General features: G+C 44.7%; 1 protein-coding gene across 2 annotated transcripts in view; it reads left to right on the forward strand.

Annotated features, from left to right (window-relative positions):
- Nucleotides 1–22,393, forward strand: part of ITIH5 (inter-alpha-trypsin inhibitor heavy chain 5) — a 49,243-nt gene that overhangs the window by 16,758 nt on the left and 10,092 nt on the right. For both annotated transcript variants that reach the window (XM_054292406.1, XM_054292405.1), the window contains exons 6-9: nucleotides 1,765–1,934; nucleotides 2,547–2,663; nucleotides 19,334–19,505; nucleotides 22,006–22,315. In XM_054292406.1, the coding sequence (XP_054148381.1) occupies nucleotides 1,765–1,934; nucleotides 2,547–2,663; nucleotides 19,334–19,505; nucleotides 22,006–22,315 (769 nt within the window). The remainder of the gene's footprint in view (nucleotides 1–1,764; nucleotides 1,935–2,546; nucleotides 2,664–19,333; nucleotides 19,506–22,005; nucleotides 22,316–22,393) is intronic.

Here is a 22,393-nt window from a genome sequence, read left to right on the forward strand (position 1 = left end):
GCCTAGAGGACCCTAGATCATACATGGCACTTCAGAGTAAAAGTTACAGATTTTGGTAATCATTTCATAAACCCACAAGGACCCCAATCCTGGCATTTCTATGGACTTCCACCTGTGGGAAGTCAGATAAGTTAGGTAACTACCCCATGCTTCCATTTTTCTACTTGTTAAATGGACATAATCACATCTTTCTGGTTTTGTAAATCACAGTGGGGTCTGGATGTGAGGTTATGTTCATTGTTGCTCACAGATGTCACATTGCCTTTCCCTAATGCTGCTCAAAGCCCTTTACAAAGGTGAAGTGCCACTGCTGATTACATAAACAGAGTTTTGGGACCCCCTGGAATGGAGCTTTCCCAGACCTCCTGCACCTTGTCATTTGGATCACTATTGTTAATTCATTGTTAATTAAAATTACCCTAAAGCAGATATCTGTCTGGACAGATGTATCATACCCTAATCTTTGACACTCTTGACCTGATCTCCACTTGCATAGTGGAGCCTAGAAAATAAACTTATATGTAGATATTTGCATTGTGTACACCAAAACTGAAACTGAACCTCTCCCATCCCTAATTTCCCTGTCATACCACAGATTTTTTTGGCATTTTTGGAAAAGATTTGAGATTTCTCCTCACAGTATAATTAAGCAGCTGATTCCTACCAATTCTAACCAGCCCAGGAGCAAACATAATAGAACTTCTGTGCCTCAGAGGATTGTTGGAATAATCCCTGTGAGAGCTAAAGCACCCAAGAACAACTTCAGCTGACAATATATATTTTGTGTTTTCAAAAGCCAGTTAGGAAAAAGGTGAAATCCTTCAAAAACTGGAGAAGTTCAGGGGCCAAATCCATCTCATGTAAGGATGGAGTTAAGAAGGAAACAGCTGGCAAACCAAAAGAGGGTAAGGTGGAATTTGTTTACATAGAGAGGCAACAGGGAACTTCCACATCCCTCAGCTTTTAGAGAATGAGCACAGATAACAATACAAGGAGAGTTTCCTGCAGGGTGACTCAGACCTAAATAATTGTCTTTATCAGAGGTGCTCTCTGCCAGGCACATCCCTCTTTATTGATTCAGGAAAGATTTTCAGAGTTTAGGATGAGTTTCATCTTAGGGATGCAATTTGTGTGACTGCACTGGCAGTGCTGCATTTTGTCTGAATTAGACTGAAATTGCAGTGACTACAATGATAACTTTTGCTGAACATAAAGGCAGCTAAGAGGAATTGTTAAAAGGTAGACATTACACATAAGACACTTGTCAGATCCAGAGATCAGTCACTCAGATCAATCCCACCCACATGCCCGAACATGCCACCTCAAGAAATCCTAATAATCAATAAGGAAAAATCTACAGTGTGATTAATCTAATCCTGGAATAAATGTTTAAACAGGTCAGAGAAATCATACCTGCATTGACTGTCGGGATCTCAGGTGTAGGATCTGTATCCTGGATGTCTGGAGCTGGCTGGAATGAACAGCATCAGCATGTTTGAGGTTGTGTTTGGCCAAACAGAACTGAATACAGGAATTTCCTACAAACATTTTTATACCTGAGAGAATTGCAAGATGGGTTTCAGTTTAAAGTTTGAGGAGATGGGTTAAATTTTTTTTATCTCTCTTTTTTCAATCACTGAATCTTCAATCTCAGTAAATCACACTGCTGGCTGACTTGGCTCCATGGCCACACCACCTGTACTGTGCTTTGACATCTGTAAGGCAATGGGAAAAACTTGTGATATTGTGGTTTTATCTCAACAGGTGATGTATCTCCTCCCCCCTCTACTGTCATTGGGCACACCAAAACCTTAGCTAAGGTTACATTCAACCCCAGTGTTGTTGAGCAAACCAGGATCGCCCGAAATGGAATTTTGGGAGACTTCATAATCAGATATGATGTCAGCAGGGAGCTGAGTGTTGGGGATGTTCAGGTACTGTACACATGATTCATCTTTGCTGTTTTATTAACTGTACCTGAGATGGTTCAATTGTTTTGCCTGCTCCAAATTCCTAGAAAATGCTTTCCAAGTGAAGGCTACTCCTCCATCCTCTAAGAATAATCCAAAATAAAACCAGTCAGTTAGCAGCCACAAGATGGACTTAAACCCCAACTTCACTGAACTTCTTTTTTGTGTCTGCTTTTCAGTTTCTCGTTATACTGGCTATACATATACAAGGCCAGTTTTTCAAGGGAATGTTGTGGTTCTGATCTGTGGGCACATATGTTACATCCTTGCTGCATTTGAAAGGGAAATCATTTGGATGACTCAAACTGCATTTGGATGTCAACCATGAAAGGAGATATCCATGGATCTCTCCATGGAGAGCTCCAGTTGGCTCATCCAGTCTGGATAAACTGAATTAAGGGGGGATCCCAAGGGTATCTGGGAACAGAATTAAGAGGGATTCCATGGAGCATTCACACCCTCCAGTGTAGACACAGCCGCCAAAAGCGCCCAAATATCCAGATATCCCATAGTGACGTGTGTAGAACATTGCACCACGACCTACCTTTGATTCCTGACTGCCTTGCTCTTCCCCAGATCCTCAATGGATATTTTGTGCACTACTTCGCCCCCACAGACCTCCCTCCCCTGCCCAAGAACGTGGTGTTCGTGCTGGACAGCAGCGCCTCCATGGTGGGCACCAAGCTGAAGCAGGTGAGCTCCTCCTCCTCGTGTCTGCTCTGGGCTGCTCAGCCCTGGGGTGGCAAAGCTTGGCTCAGATTTCTCTCACCACTTCTTCTCTGCAAAGTGTTTGCTGTGTCTGAGGTGAGAGGTGGCTCTGGAGACACCTCGAGGTGAGGTGATCTACCTGCAATGAGAAACGGTTGTGTCAGTGGAAATGGGATGGGAGCGAGGAATGTAGAAGGATTCATCACTCTGTAAAGGTCAGTGCTGCCAAAATTGAGCATAGGATTGTCCAGGGTGGTTCTGTTCTGAGTGGTTTGAGAAGAGGTAGATTAGGTAGAATTCCCAGCAAAGTGCATTCAGCAGACTCTGTATCCAGTCTAGCAGCACAGAGAAGACATTGCTGCCTTTAAATTACCTTGGCAAAATGTCATAATGTTAATTTATGTGAACATGTCCTTCTAGAAATGCTGCAACTCTTTAATTGAAAGGAAAAGGGGGAATTGTAGGGGGATACGGTATGGGTGAATGAAGGTGGTATAGGATGTAATCTTATTCCCTAAAGAGTTGCAGCTGAACCAATTACTAAAGATTAGGAGGAGGCCTGATGTTAACAGGCCACACCTGTAGCCAGTAATAAGAGTGTTATAAAAGAGTGGATTGGTGGAAACTGGAGTCAGTTGTTTACTGCAAGGATAAGGACCAGTCAGTGCTAGAGGAGATGCCTACAAGAAACATCAAGGAGGTATGAAACTCTAGCAATATGGAACCCTTGCAATGTAATGATAGTAGAACATCTTGTATAGTAATGACAACAGCAAAACACTCAGTGAAATATAACTCAAGAGGTTCTGCTGAAAGAAAAGTAATTTTGTCCTTTTTGGGATCTGAGTCTTTCAGAACAAATCTCAGACATTTCTACATGACACAGACCTTAATGTGAGCCACCATAGCAGGCTGAAGGGGACATCAAATATAAATGGAATATGGATTCTGTGGATCCAAATTATCTTCCCCAGTGACTGGGGAAGAAGATGACTCATGAAGAGAGTTGTTAAGAAGCAATCCTAGTCCTGTCCTGAATGAGATCTCAAATCAAGATGCTTCTGAATCTGTAAAAAGCCTCGTGGACAGAGCCTGGCCCTTGGATTTCAGTTATCCTCCTGCTGAAAAATGACCACTGTGCCTCTCAGAATAAACGGTTCTGGCACAAACACCCCCAGTCCTGCAGGCTGGAAGCAGACACCCAGTGACCACGTGCTGAGCCAGGGAGATTAAAACTCCAAAGGGCTTTGGTGCTTCTGTGAGCTGCACAAGCAGCCAGCAGATTAACCTTGCACTATGAAAGCTTTTATTCTCTTCCTGAGTATCAGAGTTTCTTTTCATTACACCTACTAAAAACAACACAGCCATTAACCCCTAAAGATTTAATTCATAGCCTGGGCAGTTTGTGCTGCTAAACATGGGTCTCAAGCAAATCAGCTATAGAGAAGTTCCCCCTGAGCCCAGAACCTTTGTTGAGGCTGTGCCCAACTGTTGGAAGCTGGATGCTGAGAATTTTAAACTTTCTGGGCTGAAAGGCACAGACTCACAAGAGAGGACTACATTTAACCTGAGGCAGTAGAGAAGACTTCCAAAATCCACACATGTGGATGTGGCACTTGGAGATGTGCTTTAGTGGTGAACACAGTGGTGCTGTGTTAATAATTTGGCTTGATGATCTTAGAAGTCTTTTCCAGTTATAAGAGCTCTTTGGTTCTCTGATCAGGACCCTTGAAACATTCCACTCACATCACTAAGAGATGTATCAGCTTTGAGGGGAAGATATTATATTATTATTAGCCCTAAAATTACAAGTATATAGTTAGTTAGAAGTGTACAATATCACAGGGTAGAAAACTTAAAGTTTAGAGTTTTAGGACATAGTAACAAATATAAAGCAAGATGAAAGTTTTAGAGCAGAGGCAAATTATTCTTCTTCACCTTCTTGTTCCTTCTTCATGAGTTTAAGTAGTGTTTTGTAATCAAACAGAAAATTCTGCATTACAAGCTTTGAAGAATCAGTTTTTAAATAAAAAAAATAATCAAAGTATCATTTCTTAATTAGATAGTTTAGTCTTAAAAGACCTTGTAACAAGAGTTAGGCATTTTGTGCCTTACTAATAAAAGACTACAAAACTCATAGTTGTCAAGCTATTACACTAATAAAAATTAATGAACACCTAAATCCGAACATGAAATACTATCTCAAGTACCTTCAATCCCAACCTCAACAAAAATAAAAAATACAAACAGAAGATCCACACCTAACTTTTTGTCCGTTATCTCAGTATATTCTTTTTATGGAGAACCACTGGAGGTGGCACATTATGGAGGGGTGCTATGGGATGGAAGCACTTCCTTTGATTCCGGCTGCTCCAAAAAATAGAACTTTATAGAGTTAAGATCAAAATCATAAACCCCCCACACAGATTAATCAAGAAAAGACCAAAATCCAGGACTGGCTGTAAAAGAAACCTCTCTTGGTTCTCTAGGAAAGTGTGATCAGTTACAGCCATGTCTGCTCAGTGTCCTTTTTACCAGTTGCTGATGTCATTGAGATGTTTATTAAATTACAAACAGATTCCCTGGTGGCAGGATACATCTGAGCAGAGGAAATGTCTCCTTTTTGTCCTTTCTCTTGGACTCTCACAGATGTGGTGATGTCTGATGGTGTGTAGAGATCTGGGGAATCCCATGGGACTGTCTTTCCTCATTTCTCTCCACTGAGTCACATGCAAGGTCAGCTAAAAATACAGCCAGCAATTGTAAAGGGTGATCCTGTGGGTCAGCTGCAGTGACTGTGGCAAAGGACAGTTTCTAGGATTGTGTAAGCAAGGGTGGGAAACATCAGCTGTGCACCTTTTTCTGTAGCAACTGGAGGAGATTTTGGACTCTTCAGTCACCTGCATTCACAAAGCAAATGGCAAAGTGACTCAAGTGGGGTCAGGATTTCATCCTGCAGTTCCCACAACCCAACTATGAGTCATTTATCTTTTCCTCTCCCAAGGTTTTCCTTTTCCAACATGAATTTTCATCTGTTCTGCCATCCCTTTTTTCCTGATATCTCAGTCTTTGAAGCAACAAATGTCCAGCTGCAAACACACAGAGTGAGACTGGTTGATCAATTTCAATCAGATCATTGGAAGTGTTCTAAAAGCATGTCTGTGAAGGTGTTCACAGGGGTCCCAGGAGGAGGGAAGAGATGAGGATCTGACTCTATATTTCAGAAGGCTTTATTTATTATTTTATCATATATATTATATTAAAACTATACTAAAAGAAAGGATTTCATCAGAAGACTAGCTAAGAATAGAAAAAGAAAGAATGATAACAAAAGCTTGTGGCTCAGACTGACTGAGCCAGCTGACTGTGACTGGCCATTGATTAGAAACATCCAACATGGGCCAATCACAGATCCACCTGTTGCATCCCACAGCAGCAGATGATCATTGTTTACATTTTGTTCCTGAGGCCTCTCAGCTTCTCAGGAGGAAAAATCCTAAGGAAAGGATTTTTCATAAAAGATGTCTGTGACACATGTGGATGTGGCACTTGGAGACGTGGTTTAGTGGTGAACACAGTGGTGCTGTGTTAATAATTTGGCTTGATGATCTTAGAAGTCTTTTCCAGATATAAGAGCTCTTTGGTTCTCTGATCAGGACCCTTGGAACACTCCCCTCACATCACTAAGAGATGTATCAGCTTTGAGGGGAAGATATTTCTCCTGTTTCCACAGCCTCTGAGCTCTGGTGATGTCCAGCAGACTCAGATGTGCTGCAGCAGTCAAGCCCCTCTGAGAATCTGAGCCTTTGCTGCTGTCTCCTTTTAGCACTGGCAGGGAGATGGAGTTCATGAATAGAAAATTCTTGAGCACGATGAGGAAAAAATATTAATGTGCTCAAGGCTTTGCACATCATTACTGCTGTCCCACTGGCAAGGAAAATCCCCATGAACTTTGTTCCTTCCTTTGCAAAGAGACAGCAAGTTCTGTGTGGAATATTGCTTTTAACAGCCAGGAGGGCCTGGGGAAGAGCTTCTATCTGCAGGGTTTACTGGGAAGCAAAATGGTTTGCAAAAACGACAAAAATTTGCAAAAATGAAGCAAAATGACTGCTTTTGAACAATCTACCTGGCTGATTTTATGGTACCTTTGGCTAGGTAGAAGGGGATACAGCAGCTTTACATTGGTATGACCAGGAGAAAAAGGAACCAGTTATAAGTTCAGCACCTTGTGATTACCATCATTGCACTCATCTTCACTGAACATGGTGAGAAAAGAGAGCAAGAACATTCCAAGCTGTGAATATGTCCCCAAGAGGATGAGTTTGCAGGTATTTTGCAGCTGTGTGGTAAAATAGAGTCGTTCCAACCACAGATTGGTTTCACCTTACCTTTCCCACAGGCAATAAATGCCACACACTCAGTTCAGCACTTGGCTTCACCACAAGCCTGGCAGCCTGTCAGTGGTGCCGTGCCAGACTGTAATTTTCTCTGAGGTTAATTGCTCCAGGAGGAACCCAGCTGAAACTGGGACCTGCTGGGGATTTGCAAGGGCTCCAGTTCATTTGCCTGTGCCTGTCCAAGGGGCACTGTTGGTATTTTTGAGCACCCACAGCGCTGGAGCCCATCTGAGGCCTCTGTGTGCCCAACCTCACCCTCTGAGCTTCAGCATCAACACCCCTGAGGAGTTTCGGGGTGGTGAAGGAGCAGAAAACACCTGAACACTCAATGTTCTCCTTCCAAACTCCTCTGATTGCTGCTGCTTGGTGCAGAACTGGCTGTGAGCCTGATGTCTGTTAGTCCAAGCAACAGCTGCTGCCCAGGAGAAAAACCTTAAATCGCCAGGGAGCTTTGGAAAAAATGCTAATTCTAATTACAGCCTCCAGAGCATTAAAAGCTACTGTGACAAGGAAAGTTTTGTCAGGTTTTCCATTTCTGCTGGAAAGAAACAAGCCCAGAGAATACAGAAGAGCTGCCTGCAGCACCAACAGCCCCATGGAGCTGCCTCCTGCTCAGGAACACACCACAGCAGTGTTATCTCAGTCCTCTCTGGAGGGGTGAATTTGGGATATAGGAAATACCACAGTAAATAAGACATCAGACCTATGGAGACTTTATTTGCTCAAAGAAAATAAAATGTCTCTTCTAAGAGAAATGCAAGTACTTGTCACAAAGCAAAATAGTCTAAAAGTACTAAAATGTCTAACAAAATAGTCTAAAAGTACTAAAAGTACCAAAATGTCTACAAAATAGTCTAAAAGTACTAAAATAATAGTCTAAAAGTACTAAAATGTCTACAAAATAGTCTAAAAGTACTAAAAGTACTAAAATTTCTCTTCCAAGAGAAATGCAAGTACTTGTCACAAAGCAAAATAATCTGCCTAACCCTAAAAGTACTAAATAATGATGGGGTCATACAGAGAAATAACCTTCAGAGCAAGATGCTCTCAAGTATCCAGGACACAGAGCATCTGTTTTGAAGCCAATTTTGCTTCAATCTGAGGCAGTAAAAGCAGAGACAAAATTTCCCAGGAAGGTCCCAGGCCACCTATAAAGTGCAAGTCCTTTAACTGAGTTTGGAGTAAATAGGAGGCAAAGGTGAGGGCAGAGCTTGCATGGGAATGCTGCTGGGGCTTGAACTGAAAACTCATGAAGATGCTGAGAGCTCTCCCAGATGTTTCAATGGGACCATCACTGAGTTCACCAAAGGATGAACTGGAAACAGGTGCCAGACACAGCCCAGTGACCCCCAGACAGAGCTGCAGTGAAATGGAAGTGGCTAAATCCAGCTGGGAAGTCTTTCCATGGATTGGGGTCATTGAGGTTTAAGGAGCAGAGCTGCAGACAGCACAGCTCTTGGTCTGGGACTGGGATGAGGGCCCAGGCTGGTGCTTAAATGGGCAGGAGAGAGGGTGGAGGCCCCAGCTGGGGCTGGGCAGAGCCTTTAAAGCCTCTTGGTATCCTCAAGGCTCTGGCAAATGCATAAAAGTCAGTGAAGCGAAAGATCTTTCCTTAGTAGTCCTTTCCAAGCTGGAATTAAAGGGGTTTTTTCCAGCTGCCAGAGCAACACCTGGAAGCCAGACCTGGCTTCTGCCTGTGTTTTCATCATGGGTCTCTTATGTGAATTTAGGCAGGTTATTTTCCTTGCCTGTGCTTGTCTCTTTGCAGAGTCTTGCCCCTTTAGCTGGCAAACCCCTGTCTGGCTTATGGCTGCGCAAAGATCCCCCAAGCCTAAAAGACACCAGCAGACCTTTGTCAGGACTGAGGTGATTAGATTAGCACTGTTTGCAGCAACAACACTGCTGTTTCCAGGCGAATACCCCTTGCCCCCAAAGCAGGGTGTGTCCCACACGTTGCTCAGCTGGGACCGGTTGTTTCTGGCTCTGGAGAGCAGCTGGAGCTCAGAAGTGCTTGTGGCACCTCTGGTGGAATCCTGCTGGAGTCAGCCCCTCCAGGTTTATTGCTGTCATCAGACAGTGCTCACAGGCAGCTCTGAGGTTCCACATGATGTCATTTGAGGTCCCTTAGGAACGAGGGATGTGAGGCTGTGTCATGAGGGGGGAGATTTTGCTTGGATAGTTACCCCTGAGGCAGTGACATAATCTCCTCCAAAACATCTGCTCTCTTCTCTGCAGAGTTTTGGGTGAAAAATTGGCTTCTTCTCATGCCTGAGGCAGTGGCTTAGGATGGAAATGGGCAGGGGAAGGGCTGGAGGCAGAAATGTTCAGGAGGGAGTGGGGATCCTGCAGCTGGAGATGCTGAGGGGGTTTGGAAATGGTGAAAATTGGAGGGGGGCAGGTGTTGAAGGCCTGTGAGGGCCATGTGGTCACTCTCAGGTGAGAAAACTGGCAAATTTGCTTTTTTTTAGGAACTATTTAGTGCTCTTGCATTGCTTAAAGCTAACCCTGAGCAAAAGTGCTGGGTCTTTGCTTCAACCAACAAACCACTGCCACCATCCCTCACTCACTGGAGATCAGAGAATCCCAGAATGGTGTGGATTGGAAAGGGCCTTAAAGATCATCCAGTCCCAACCTGCTGTCATGGGCAGGGACACCTTCCACTAGATCAGGTTGCTCCAAGCCCTGTCCAGCCTGGCCTTGGACACTTCCAGGGGCAGCCACAGCTTCTCTGGGCAGCCTGTGTCAGGCTTCAACACCCTCACAGAGAATTTCTCCCCAGTATTTAACCTAAATCTCTCCTCTTTTAGTTTAAAGCCTCTCCCTTTTGTCCTATCACTAGCATCCTCTTGTAAGGTCCCTACTGCACGTCCTGTGAAAAGAAATGAAAATGGGGAGGCCCCAGGGGAGGAGCAGCACATCTCTCCCAGCAGGTCACACCCATGTGTGACCGTGTTCACAGGGGTCTGAGGATGAGGGAAGAGACGAGGATCTGACTCCATGTTTCAGAAGGCTTGGTTTATTATTTTATGATATACATTACATTAAAACTATACTAAAAGAATAGAAGAAAAGTTTTCATCAGAAGGCCAGCTAAGAATAGAATAGGAAAGAAAATGATAACAAAAGCTTCTGTCTCTTGGACAGAGAGTCCAAGCCAGCTGACTGTGATTAGCCATTAATTAGAAACAACCACATGAGACCAATCACAGATGCACCTGTTGCATTCCACAGCAGCAGATAACCATTGTTTACATTTTGTTCCTGAGGCCTCAGCTTCTCAGGAGAAAAAATCCTAAGGAAAGGATTTTTCCTAAAAGATGTTTGTGACACCCATGGATGGGATGTTCTGAGTAGGGGTCAGAGATCTCCAAACCTGTCAGGCTTCTGTGTGCTGGGACACCCACTCTGTGAGAGTGGCTGCATGGTGAAGGATGGATGGTTGTCATCAGTATGAAGAGCATGCTGAGCCGTGCCTCAGCTCAATTCCTGCTCTGTAACACAGCAGTTGATTGCTGGAATTGAGGGGATGTGTTGTGGGCAGCTTTTGGGCGTGCCAGCTCTTCCCAGCATTGTGCTGGGGCTGATCTTTGTGACAGAAAATAACAGTACCCAGTTATTGGAACAGTTCCTGTGCCCTGGGATGAACTCCATCTTCTGAGGATGGGCAGAGGGAGAGATGTCAAGCTCTGCGTGGAGGGCATGGGGCATTTTCCCCTTGGTGCTGACCTTTGTGCTGCTATATCCATGGAAATGTTTCATCATGCTGGCAGGGTGGGGGTTTCACTGTCTGATGGGCATGTTAGGGGATCTGACTGCACTTAAAATGAGCTAAGCACCAGAGAAGAATGAAGAAGAATGAAGAAATGAGCTAAGAGAAGAATGTGGCCTTCAGACATTGCTGTGTCAGTCTGGCTGTGTGCCCATGCAGCCCCGTTGTTTCCAGTGGGGTTATTTGGGGTTATTTCAGTGTAACACTGTGGGACAGCCCTTGAGCTTTTCCCTTTGCCTTATTTACTGTACAGAATTGTTCACTGCTCCAGCTGTAATCCATTCTGCACTGGGATAAGACTTCAAGTGCTGATTAGAACTTGCCTCCTTAAATTTTCACACTGGCATTTATTCACATCCTCAGTGCTGCACTGAGATTGCAAAGACTCAGCATCTACACTGCCCTCTGGACCCATGGAACTCCAGTTCATGAGAAATCAGATCATCTTTTGATCATCAGATTAGTTTTTCATGTGTTTATCCTCACCATGTTTACTAGACAAGTGAGTTACCCCAACTGATCACATCCTTGAAGAGAGTTTTATCATCTACTGAGCAAAAATTCAGTGCTTAAGTGTCCTGGGTGGATGTGGAGCTAAGTGTTTTCCACTCAAGAGGAAAACCTTTTTCAGAAGAGGCAATAGGAGCAAACATTTGTTCTAAAGAGGATGGTTGTTTTTCAGGCAGGGAAACAGCAAAGCAACTTTTTTTAAGGCCATGTAGGGAGTCAGCAATGTTCAAGTGACCAGCAAAGGATCTGGGATGCTCAGGAGGAGGAGACTGTGGACCAGGGACTGGAGACAGACCTTTATTGTCCAGAACTCCACATTCAAACTGCCTCCCATGACAGGCCTGTGTCAGTATTGAACAAACTGCTTCTTGTGCAGGATTGCGAAGGAGTTTTCCCTGGTTACGCCGTTCTTGCCTGCCAGGAAGAAAAACACAAAGATACATTGACAGGGAGAGGGGCATTGCAGTTCCTCAGCTGCAGGACATTCCCTGTGGAGGCAGAAAGGGCCAATTGTCCTCTCTGAGAGTGGGATGCAGGAAGGTGAAACAATCCAGGGATACACTTTGGGGTTAACCCCTGGTTTTGGTGCAGAAGTCCCTGTTGCTGGCATGTCACAGACATCTGTTATGAAAAATCCTTTCCTTAGGATTTTTCCTCTTGAGAAAGGGGGAAAGAGGTCTCAGGAACAAAATGTAAACAATGATTATCCGCTGCTGTGGAATGCAACAGGTGGATCTGTGATTGGTTTCATGTGGTTGTTTCTAATTAATGGCCAATCACAGTGAGTGGGTTCGGACAGAGAGTCCAAGACACAAGCCTTTGTTTTTCATTCTTTCTTTATCTATTCTTCGCTGGCCTTCTGATGAAATCCTTTCTTCTATTCTTTTAGTACAGTTTTAATGCAATATATATCATAAAATAATAAATCAGCCTTCTGAAACATGGAGTCAGATCCTCGTCTCTTCCCTCATCCTCAGACCCCTGTGAACACGGTCACACTGGCAAGTGACGTGTGAGCAGCATTATGTGGGCAGAAAGGACAATGGGACACAGAGGAAAGCAAAACTCACCTCATGTGGCTTCCAACCTCAGCAGGGACAGCACTGCCCAAACCTTTGCTCTCCCTGCTCCCTGTAATGTGGCACTGGTGCTCCCACTGCATTCCCCTGGCTCTGGACCCAGACCAAACCTAGGGCAGCCTTGTCTGGCCATGTTCACACCATTTCGGGCGTGACTTTGATGGCAGCCTTTCCTTAAGTCCCAGCACTAATTAATCCTTCTGACAGACCATGGGGACATTGATGAGCTTTGGTTGTTGCTGTTTGAAACCCAGCTCGGGACCTTTTAATCAGCTGCCTCTGCATGTTTGGAAAGGGAAAAAGAAGAACGAAAGCGCAGAGGATATTGAAGGAGGAAGAAGGAGCTCTTTTGATTTTTCTCCCTGTATTTCCTTCAAATCTTTTGACAATATCTTCACTTGTACTTTTCTCCCTTTTGCTGTAGGAGATCTCATTTCTGAGCCCTTCCCTGCACTGCTGCACTCTCAGACTCATTCCTGGACAGAGCTATGGCTTCCTAATTCCCTCTGAGCTTACATCTTGTGCCTTAGCTCCTTTCTTGTCAAATTTGCTTTCTCACAAAGGATCTGGAAGGACAAAAGGTGGTAAATTTTGTCTTTAGTTGTGAGATCTTTTAGCACATGGATGCAGATGGCCCCAGCTCTGCTCTCTGCAGGCTGTTCCCGTGCATCTCCTCTTGTCAGTGGGTCCTATTTTCCAGAGGCAGTGGTTGGGAATGCTTTCCTCTCTGCTAGCAGTGATCTTATGCTGGCTGATCCCAAGCCCAGGCAGTTTCCTGGTGCTGGCTGAGCTGGGAGAGCCTGTGCCACTGGTGATGGAGTCCTGCTGCCCAGCTGCTGCGAGGGTGGCTGGATGAAACACTTAGAAGTGCTCCTAAGGCAGTGGAAAGTGTGAATACGTGGGCTTGGGATATGCATTTTAATGAGGTGCTTGAATTCTCCCCTTGCTGGCCAGCAGGGCCAGTGTCTGGCAGTGCCACAGCTCCTAACAACCACACATTGTGTCCCTGTGAGCTGCACAGCTCCCAGGGTAGCCAAGGCCTCACCCTCGCCCTGCTCCCCAGACAAACAAGGGACTGTGAAAGAAATGTCAGATTCCTCCTCAAAGGTGCCCAGATGGTCTGACATCATCCCAGATGTCTCTGAGGCACATCTTTGACCCCCCAAAAAAAAGGCTGAAGGCTCTCAGCTTTCTCATAAGAGTGTGTATCATCCCATGCTTTGCTCCACCAGTGTTTAAGCAAGATGAGGTCTGTCAGAGCTAACTCCAAGGGCTTGGTATAAGGGTGACAAATCACAGCCAAACTCGAGTGTGGCTGAGGGATTCTGCTCTTTCTGCTGGGGCTGGTACAGCTCTGAATCACCTTGGCTGTGATGCAGGGCCTGCAGCAAGCAAGAACCAGACAGGCAGCTGCTGTGTTGCAATGCGGCATTCACATTCTCTGGAAAATCCCTTCACCCAGGATTTTTCTCCTGGGAAGCTGAGAAGCCTCAGAGAAAAAGGAAAACAATAATTATCTCATTTGCTTCTCACATGTGGAATGTGTTTGGAGATTGTTTACCCACAGGTGATTGTTTCATTGGATTCTGCTGTGAGTTGTTTTCACTCAATGGCCAATCAGGGCCAAGCTGTGTCAGGACTCTGGAGAGAGTCAGGAGTTTTCATTATTAGCTTTTTAGCCTTCTGTAAGTATCCTTTCTGTATTCTTTAGTATAGTATAGTGTAGTATTCTTTAATATAATATCATGAATAATAAATTAGCCCTCTGAGAACATGGAGTCAGATTCATCATTCCTCCCTTCTTTGGGGCACCCCAAAAATACAATATTGGATGTCCAGATGTCAGTGCAGAGGTGACAAGGAAGGTCAGAGTGGTGGCTGGGAGCTGGTTTGTCTCTGGCCTTGTAGGCTTGAGCAGACACTGTTTGCATATCAATAATTTAGGCAGTGTGAGCTCCTCTTCTCCCTCCTCTCATAATTCACAAAGCACAGACATGAGCTGTGCTCACTCCCTGGCAGTCATGGTCACCTCACCTGTCCCCAGCTGGAGACCAGGCTTGTGCTGCTCCAGGTTTGGAGGTGACATTTCATAGCCCTGGAGGCGGCTGGTTCAGTCCCAGCTGTGTTGGCAGCTCATTCAGCAGCACAATTTCTCATCTCAAATGCAGTGGCATTTCAGTCTCCACCTCTCACCTCAATTTTGTCCATGCTAATTTGAGGGAAATGGAGCAATCTCCCCCCACCAAGTTATCCTGTTTTAAACACTCATTTAAAACCTGACTCTGACATGTACAAACCATTCCCAAATGGCAAAAAAGGATTTTTATTCAGCTGTTCTGTATTGTTACTTCTTGCCATCCTCTGCTTTAATCCTTGCTCCAAATGCATCTCCCCAGGCAAACATGTTGGGAAAAATATTTCACCTTGCAGCACCTGGCATAGAGGAACTGGACCCCTAAACTCTTTTTCCTCAGTGTGAGTGGGTCCAGTTTATCTCCAAAATGAACCAGTGTCATGTGCACAGCAGGGTAGAAATGGGTAATTTTCTGCCTCTTTGGCAGCAGTTTCAGTGGAATGACTCAGTGGGGCCAGGTGGGAGTGGAACTGCAAGGACTCCATTGGCAGCAGAGCAGTTTGGGAATCCCACGGCAGCCACAGCCTTGGCTCCTTAGCTCCAGGAGAAATTCCAGCTGTGGCCTTGCAAGGACAGGATCAGAAACCTGAATCCCAGCTGAAGCTGCAGCCACAAGAGCTTTCAAAGCCTTGCCTGGGCTCTGGTGGAGATGGGAGGAGAGGGCTGGGCACCAACTGCACTTGGCCATGGCTGAGTCCTTCAGGATTTCAAGCAGTGCACTTTTACCAAGATATTCTCTTTATTAAAAGCTGGTTTTGCCTGCCAGCTGCTGAATCATATCCAGCTCTCTGAGGGAAGTCCATAAACCATTAGAGGGTGAGGAAGGCTGGTAGGTTTCAAAGCATGTTGCTCCACCCCATCAGGAGTGTGGTCTTTAGGACACACCTGGAAGAGAGATGGAAATAGGAAGAGACAGGGCATTCAGAGCACTCTGGGAGAGCTGGAGAGACACTTCAGCTCCTTTTGGCTCCAGCAAGAACCAGAATGCTCAGGTTGGGACAGGATTAGCTGTTGAGGTGAGTCCCACCTTCTCTGCTCGCCTGGAGACAGGCACTTCCAGACAGTGACTCATCCTAAAACCTGTCCAAAACAGATGGGATGGATTATTCCCTGGAGGTTCCCCTGCCTTGAGCAGGATTAGATGTGATGCCCAGCTTTCTGATGACTGAGTTGGCAAAGCTGAATCCCACCCTTTATTTTTTGTGCTGAGGATGGAGTAAAAGCTGCAGGAGAATGAACCACATGGGCTCCGTCACTCTGTTTGCTTTGGAGCAAACCCATGTGCACACACGCACGCTCGTACATATGTTTGTGTGCATGTCACATAAATTCAAAGGTTTTCATTTAAGCTGCAGAGGCAAGCACAGGATACAGATGCCAGAATCCAGGCTGTCAGTGCATATCCATTAAAATATGGCAGAAGCTTTTTTCCTGGGAAAAATTGACTCAAACTGCATGGAGTGACGAAAATGAGACAAAAAGCGAAGAGGAAATGAAAGAAGGGGAGAGAGAGATGATCCCAGCCCCACATTTGGCCCCTGTATGAGGGTGTGGGGAAGTGCTGGGTTTCCTGGGAATGTGTTTCAGTTCCCTCCTGATCCTCTCTGCAATTCTAGCTTGGATGCTGTGTACACCCAGCTACTTCTGCTCTGTGTTGTTTTACTTTTTCCTTTCCTTTTCTTTTGGCTGAACACAGGCAAGAATGTCAAAAGGAATTTGTGAGCACAAGGGAAGTGAGATGCAGCCTCTCTGCAAGTAGGCCAAAGCAAGATTATTTCTCCTCCTGCCTTGTTCTCAGAAACAGCAGAGCTTATTTGGGCCCAATAAATCCCTCTGAGAAAAGTGCAGTTTCACAGAATTGGAAAAAAACAAAACCTGAAAAGAGGGGGTTTGTAATGGGAGAGGTCAAGCAGTGTTAATTATAATCAGAGCTGTAATATAGATAATGAGATCTGGGGAGTTTTTCTTGAAATCATTGCCTCTAGGAACCTCTTTTCCTCTCCTTTGTGGGGTGGAGGGGGGATGTGTATGTAGGCAGTTGTGGTCTTGCTGCTCCTTGCTTTAACACCTTTTAACATGCCCAAATTTCCCTCAGCAGAGCTTGGCACAGAGGCCTGTTCACACACAGGATAGAATAGATAAGTCTACATTTTCACTTTCTGCTTACTTTGATCCATTTTTTGAGGGACAAATACTCAGGCCAGCCTTGTTATAATGGAATAAATCCAAGAGTCCTTTTCTCTACTGTGTGATTGCTGCCTGTGCGCCTGTGGGATGGTTTGGCTGACTGAACTGAGGGCTGGGAACCCCAGGTTTTGGGAACCTCTCACTTTCTGACCTTGACATAATTAGAAAAGTAGCCTGGTTTTCCTCTCTGTAAAATGGGATGTTGATGGAGGGTGTCTCTGAAGGCTGATGTCATGCATTATCTGAAGCATTTTTACAATAAAAAGGGTGTTGTAAAAGAGCAGATGAGGGAGAGTGAAACCTTCTCTTCTTTTTCAAATAGCTGATTATTTCACCAAACTTTTCCATTTTCTGGACTGTTAGACTGGAGATAGCCTCCATATTTGGGGCAGGAATTCACCTTTGTGAAGGTTTGTTTGGTGCACATCATGATGTGAACCTGATGGGAATCTCCCCTTCTCTTTGAAATAATCTCTTCCACCAGCACTTGCTTTAATTTCTTGTCTCTGAAACGGTGCTGGGACGTGGAGGAATGTTCCAGCTAAGCAAGTGGAGGGATTAAGCCTGAGATCCCTGCAGAGCAAAAATTATTTGTACAGAGGACAGAAACAGGCAGGGAGAGTCTCCAGACCTGGCTCCAGAATGTTTGAAGCTATGGGAAATATTCCCCTTAATTCCAGGTGGACTGGGAGCCAAGGCACCAGCTGTGAGGATTAGGTTTGTTTGCATCATTGCATCATCATCATCTGCCATGCAGAATCCAGGGGGATATTGATGACACAGCTTGATCAGTCCTTTGAGCCCTTTTCCAAACTGTCTTTGCATAGCAACATCAGGCCTAGGCTGATGTGGTTTCCAGCACTGCTGATTACTCCTACATTTCTTCTGGACAAGCTCTTCACGTATTTTCCTGACAGGCATGAGAGGAACCTTTAAATGCTGGTGAGCCCACAATAGAATTTCTTGCATAGCTTTCCTTGGAATTTGAAGGCTGAATGGTGGCCAAGAAGGGGCTGAGCTGAGAATCTGCTGATTCCTCTGCCCAGATATTGCCTCATATTCCTCCCATGTGTTTTGCATCCAAATATAGGGTATGTTTGCATGGACAGAGGCTGCTTTTGGGCAACTTCTCTGAATCTTACTCAGCTGAAGTCTGTCTCCATGTGAACGCAGCTGCATGGCTGCTAAATCCAAGCTGGTCTCACTGAGGGGAGCTGGACACCTCTGCAGTCTTCCTCTTGCCTTTTCCTCAGTGGTCTGGCTCTCCCAGAACCCAGGATGCTTAACCTCCTTTGCTAAGAACTCATCTTGTGACCAGCTTTCCTCACTCTGGTTGCCTGTGTTTACATAGGATGATGAACACTTGCCATATTGATTAAAAATAATGTGCGTGGGACAAAACTGACTGGCAGGTAGAATCTGCAATGACTAGTCAGGACTTCTTTTTATATCTAGTTAATTGAATGTATTAACCTAAACATTTATTAATTGGCGAAACTATTCAGTAGAGTGTACATGTAGCAAATAGTATCCTAACTATGAATAGAGAATGTGCATCCTTTGACATGTTTAATGGTTTTTTAACTTGTAAGTAACCTGTTTTAAATATATGCCACTTGCAGCTTACTGCCAGTCTAGAGGGCTTTGAACAAACTCTACAAGGTTTTTGTTATTAGGCATTATTATTCACTATCCCTTAATTCAGAACATGGTTCTCCCAGTCATTTGAAGTTTTTATCCAAATTTTGGTTCCTGATTTTAAATGTTAGTTAGGTCTAGATGTGCCTCACAAGACCTTTTAGCAAGAGTTGTTTTTCATCTCATACTTGCCCAGCCCCTGACACCACAGAGATCAGGCTTTGAGATAGGGAAGGACATCCAAATTTTCTTCATTAGCCAAAATGGCAGTGTAGAAATATCTAAAGATCAGTAAACATCTTGAAACTAAATTCTCACCCACTAAAACACTGACAGCTGTGTCTGCTGCTTGTGGAAACAAACCCAGGGCACTGGGAATATTCCTCTGTCTGCTCTGGGATGCCCTGACCCCCAGGGGAGCAGTGACTTTGACCCTCATTCATGGAGAAAGTTTCCCAGACTTCAAGATGGACTGGAATCCACAAAAGTGTGAAATAGATTATAGAGAGTAGTGTGGGTGTATCACTTGGTAAGAAATTGAGGTTTTGGTATTTTTAGTATGTTGTAGATGGGAGGGCACAGGGTGTCATCCTGGGTTTCTTCTTCATGCTTCTTCTTCCTCTTTCTCCGTAGGTTTGGGTGGCATTTTGTAATTGTGCAGAAAAGTCGCCATTGCAGCTCTTTGGGATCAGTTATTGGGTTAAAAGGGAAAATAATCCAGGTGTCAGTTCTTAATTGGATAGTTCAGTCTTAAAAGACCTTGGAACAAGAGATTGTTGGCCATTTTGTGCCTTCTAATGCAAAGCTGCTGAACTCACAGTAGTGAGACTGTTTTACTGATAAGAAATAATAAACACCTGAGTGTGAACATGAACTGCCATCTCAAGTGCCTTCAATCCAGACCCAGAGAAACCAATAGCTGCTCTCTTTTCTCTTTCTAGACCAAAGAAGCTCTCTTCACAATTCTCCAGGACCTAAGGCCTGAAGACCACTTCAATATCATTGGCTTTTCCAACCGAATCAAGGTCTGGCAGCAGGACAGGCTGGTGCCAGTTACTCCAAATAACATCAGGGATGCCAAAAAGTACATCCATAACATGTCACCCACTGGAGGTATGATGAGAGATACAGATGGGATTTACTGTGCTATCCAATTAACTACCACAAAGTAAAGAGTGGGGAATGTGGTCCTGGAGCATATGGAATAAAAAGACATTGGGATTTAGGTCATGGGACATGGGGCTCTCTTCATCTCCACTCAGGGTTATGTGTCCTTTATTAACATACATGGTGGGAAGGTTTCCTTAGACCCTGCCCATTGCAGGGGGTTTGGACAAGATGGACTTTTAATGTTCCTTCCAACCAAAATTAGTCTGTGATTCCATACAGTCATTAAACCAAATTTGGTTCCATTCTCTCGCTTATCTGGTGACACCCTCAGAATGGGAAAGCCTCCAAGGTTATTTCTTGAGGACACAGATGAAAACATACCCTGGCAAAGGACACACAGTGCCAGTATTGTGTAGTTTCTGAAAGGCTCTGTGAAAGCAGGCTCATGGTTTTGTCTGGGCTGGAAACCCCAGGGATGGAGCACACACTGTGGGATGTGGGATTGCCTTCTGCAGGATTTAGCTTATCACCCAGTACTGTCCTCTTGTCTCTACCAAAATTATATTTTAATAATTTCTCAGCCCTTTTTGCTTGTGCCCTGTTGCCTGGAGGGAAGCAGGCAGAGAAAACTCCAGAGCAGTGGCAGAGTGAAGGTGTGAGTTTTAATTTGATTTGTAGGTCTCCTGTGAGGCTATGGACAGTAGTATAAAAAATCTCCAACTACAGTGAGGTTTGCAATCAAACATATTCCAGCAGCTGTGCCCAGAGAGCTGCAGAATGACCTTTTCAAACCCTTCCCCATGGAAGTGGTCACAGCTGGCTGAAGGTCAGGGAGGGCCTTCCCATGGCTGCCCCTGAGCAGGGACCACCCCTAGCAGAGGAAACCTCTGATGGAAAAACACAGCAAACAGGATGGTTGGCTGTGCTGCTTGTGCTGTGAGAGGAATTGCTTAGGAAGTGGTGAAGGGACCTGCCCAGTTAAACAATTACCAATAGTAATTGGGACAAAACTCAGAGAACAAAGCCTTTTACTCCTGAAGTGCCAGGAGAGCTGTGCAGGAACCAGCTGGGTTTGCCTTTACTAGTAAAAGGAAATTTACTTTACTAATTTTACTTTACTAGTAAAAGGAAATTATTGACTGTGATTCTCCACAGTGATTCTCCACCACAGGTACTTCAGGTTTTTTTCAGGCTTGGCTAACTCTGTGTTTTCCCTATAAAGGTGCTATTCCTTGAGTATCTCCCACTGAACATTAACACACACAAAGAACATGGTGTGGTTACACCCCTGTGTTGTACGTACACACCAAAGAAACAGGAGAAAAATCCTGCTGCTAATTACCTGAGCATGTGGCAAAAGGCAGTTTTCAGTGGTTGGTAGTTCCATGATACAACTGAGTATTAAATTACACACTCTGCTAGATGACATGGTTTTCCTCTGGTTTTGGGGAAAAAGTTCTTACTAAAATTTTGGATCTGCTTGGAGATTGAGAGAGAATATTTGGGTGCAGGTTTTTTGGTTGAGAACCATTGTGCAGAAGACAGAATCAGGATTTTGAGGACTTTTCAGAAGTCTTTGCTGCTTTCCTCTTCCTTGTCTTGCTATGCACACTGAGTTTCTAGGTTCGTGCTGCATGGGCTGACTTTCCATCACATCCTGTTGATAACCTTCCTAGATCTCCCTTTCCAGACCCCCAGAGTCAGCTGTGTATGGCTCTTAACCCATTTCACCTGCTTTGTTTCCTAAGAGCTGTTTTTAACCCCAATGTGCTGATTTTGCCAAGGTCCCACAGCCAATCCCTCTGTGCTTTGACTAGAAATACATGGAGAAAGGGAATACTTGTACTCATTTTCCTTTTTTTTTTTTGAACACAGTGGGCTTGGATCCTTTTCATGCCTATTCTAATGTGCATCTGTTTTCTCATTTACTTTGTTTTCTCCCTCCCACCCCACTTCAGGCAGTTTTATTCTTTGCTAGCCAGTTGTTTGTGCAAACACACTCTTCAGCTAACCAAGCTCTTCCCTTTACACTTTCTATCCCCCAGGGCGTGAAGAAGGAGCTTATCCACTTGTTTTCCAATTTGAAGGTTTTTTTCCTGACTCCAAGTGTGGTGCCCTTCAGAAAAAAAATTAGCAGAACATTTCCTAGTTCAGATATAATCTGGGAGAGTCCTGTAATTAAGTTTAACAATTTTTGTTTGTAGCAACCAGACATAGTATGACTGTTTACCAGGCTGATTGTTGTACATTGAGACATTCAACAGCAATTCCACATGACAAACTGAAATTCATAATTCAATTCATAAGACCATAAACAGCTGTGCCAAACTCATTCTGAGTAAAAGAGCTGAACTGACTTCAAAGGCTAGAGCAACTTCATGTGGAGAAAAGGGACATCCTGATGTCCAGAAAAGCTGTCACCTCACTGAAGGGCACTCAGAGAAATGATTCACACCACTGTTAGCAGGAGAAATGATCTTTAATCATTCTGGTACCTTCCCAGGGACTAATATCAATGGGGCCCTGCAGACTGGGGCAAAGCTGCTGAATGATTACATTGCTCAGAACGACATCGACGCCAGGAGCGTGTCCCTGATCATCTTCCTCACGGATGGGAGGCCGACTGTGGGGGAAACTCAGTCCTCCAAAATCCTCAGCAACACCAAGGAGGCCATCAGGGATAAATTCTGCCTCTTCACCATCGGCATTGGCAACGACGTGGACCACAAGCTGCTGGAGAGGATGGCGCTGGAGAACTGCGGCATGACGAGGCTTTTCCAGGAGGATGAGGATGCAGCCAGCCATCTCAAGGGGTTTGTTCTGCTTTTTCTGTTCTTTGGGTTCTCTGGGAAAGCATTTTGGGATGGAAAATCCCCTAATGAGATATGGCG

The sequence above is a fragment of the Melozone crissalis genome, unplaced genomic scaffold, assembly GCF_028551555.1.
Source record: "Melozone crissalis strain CALT ecotype California unplaced genomic scaffold, PUWL_Pcris_2 ptg000110l_1, whole genome shotgun sequence".
NCBI lineage: Eukaryota > Metazoa > Chordata > Aves > Passeriformes > Passerellidae > Melozone > Melozone crissalis.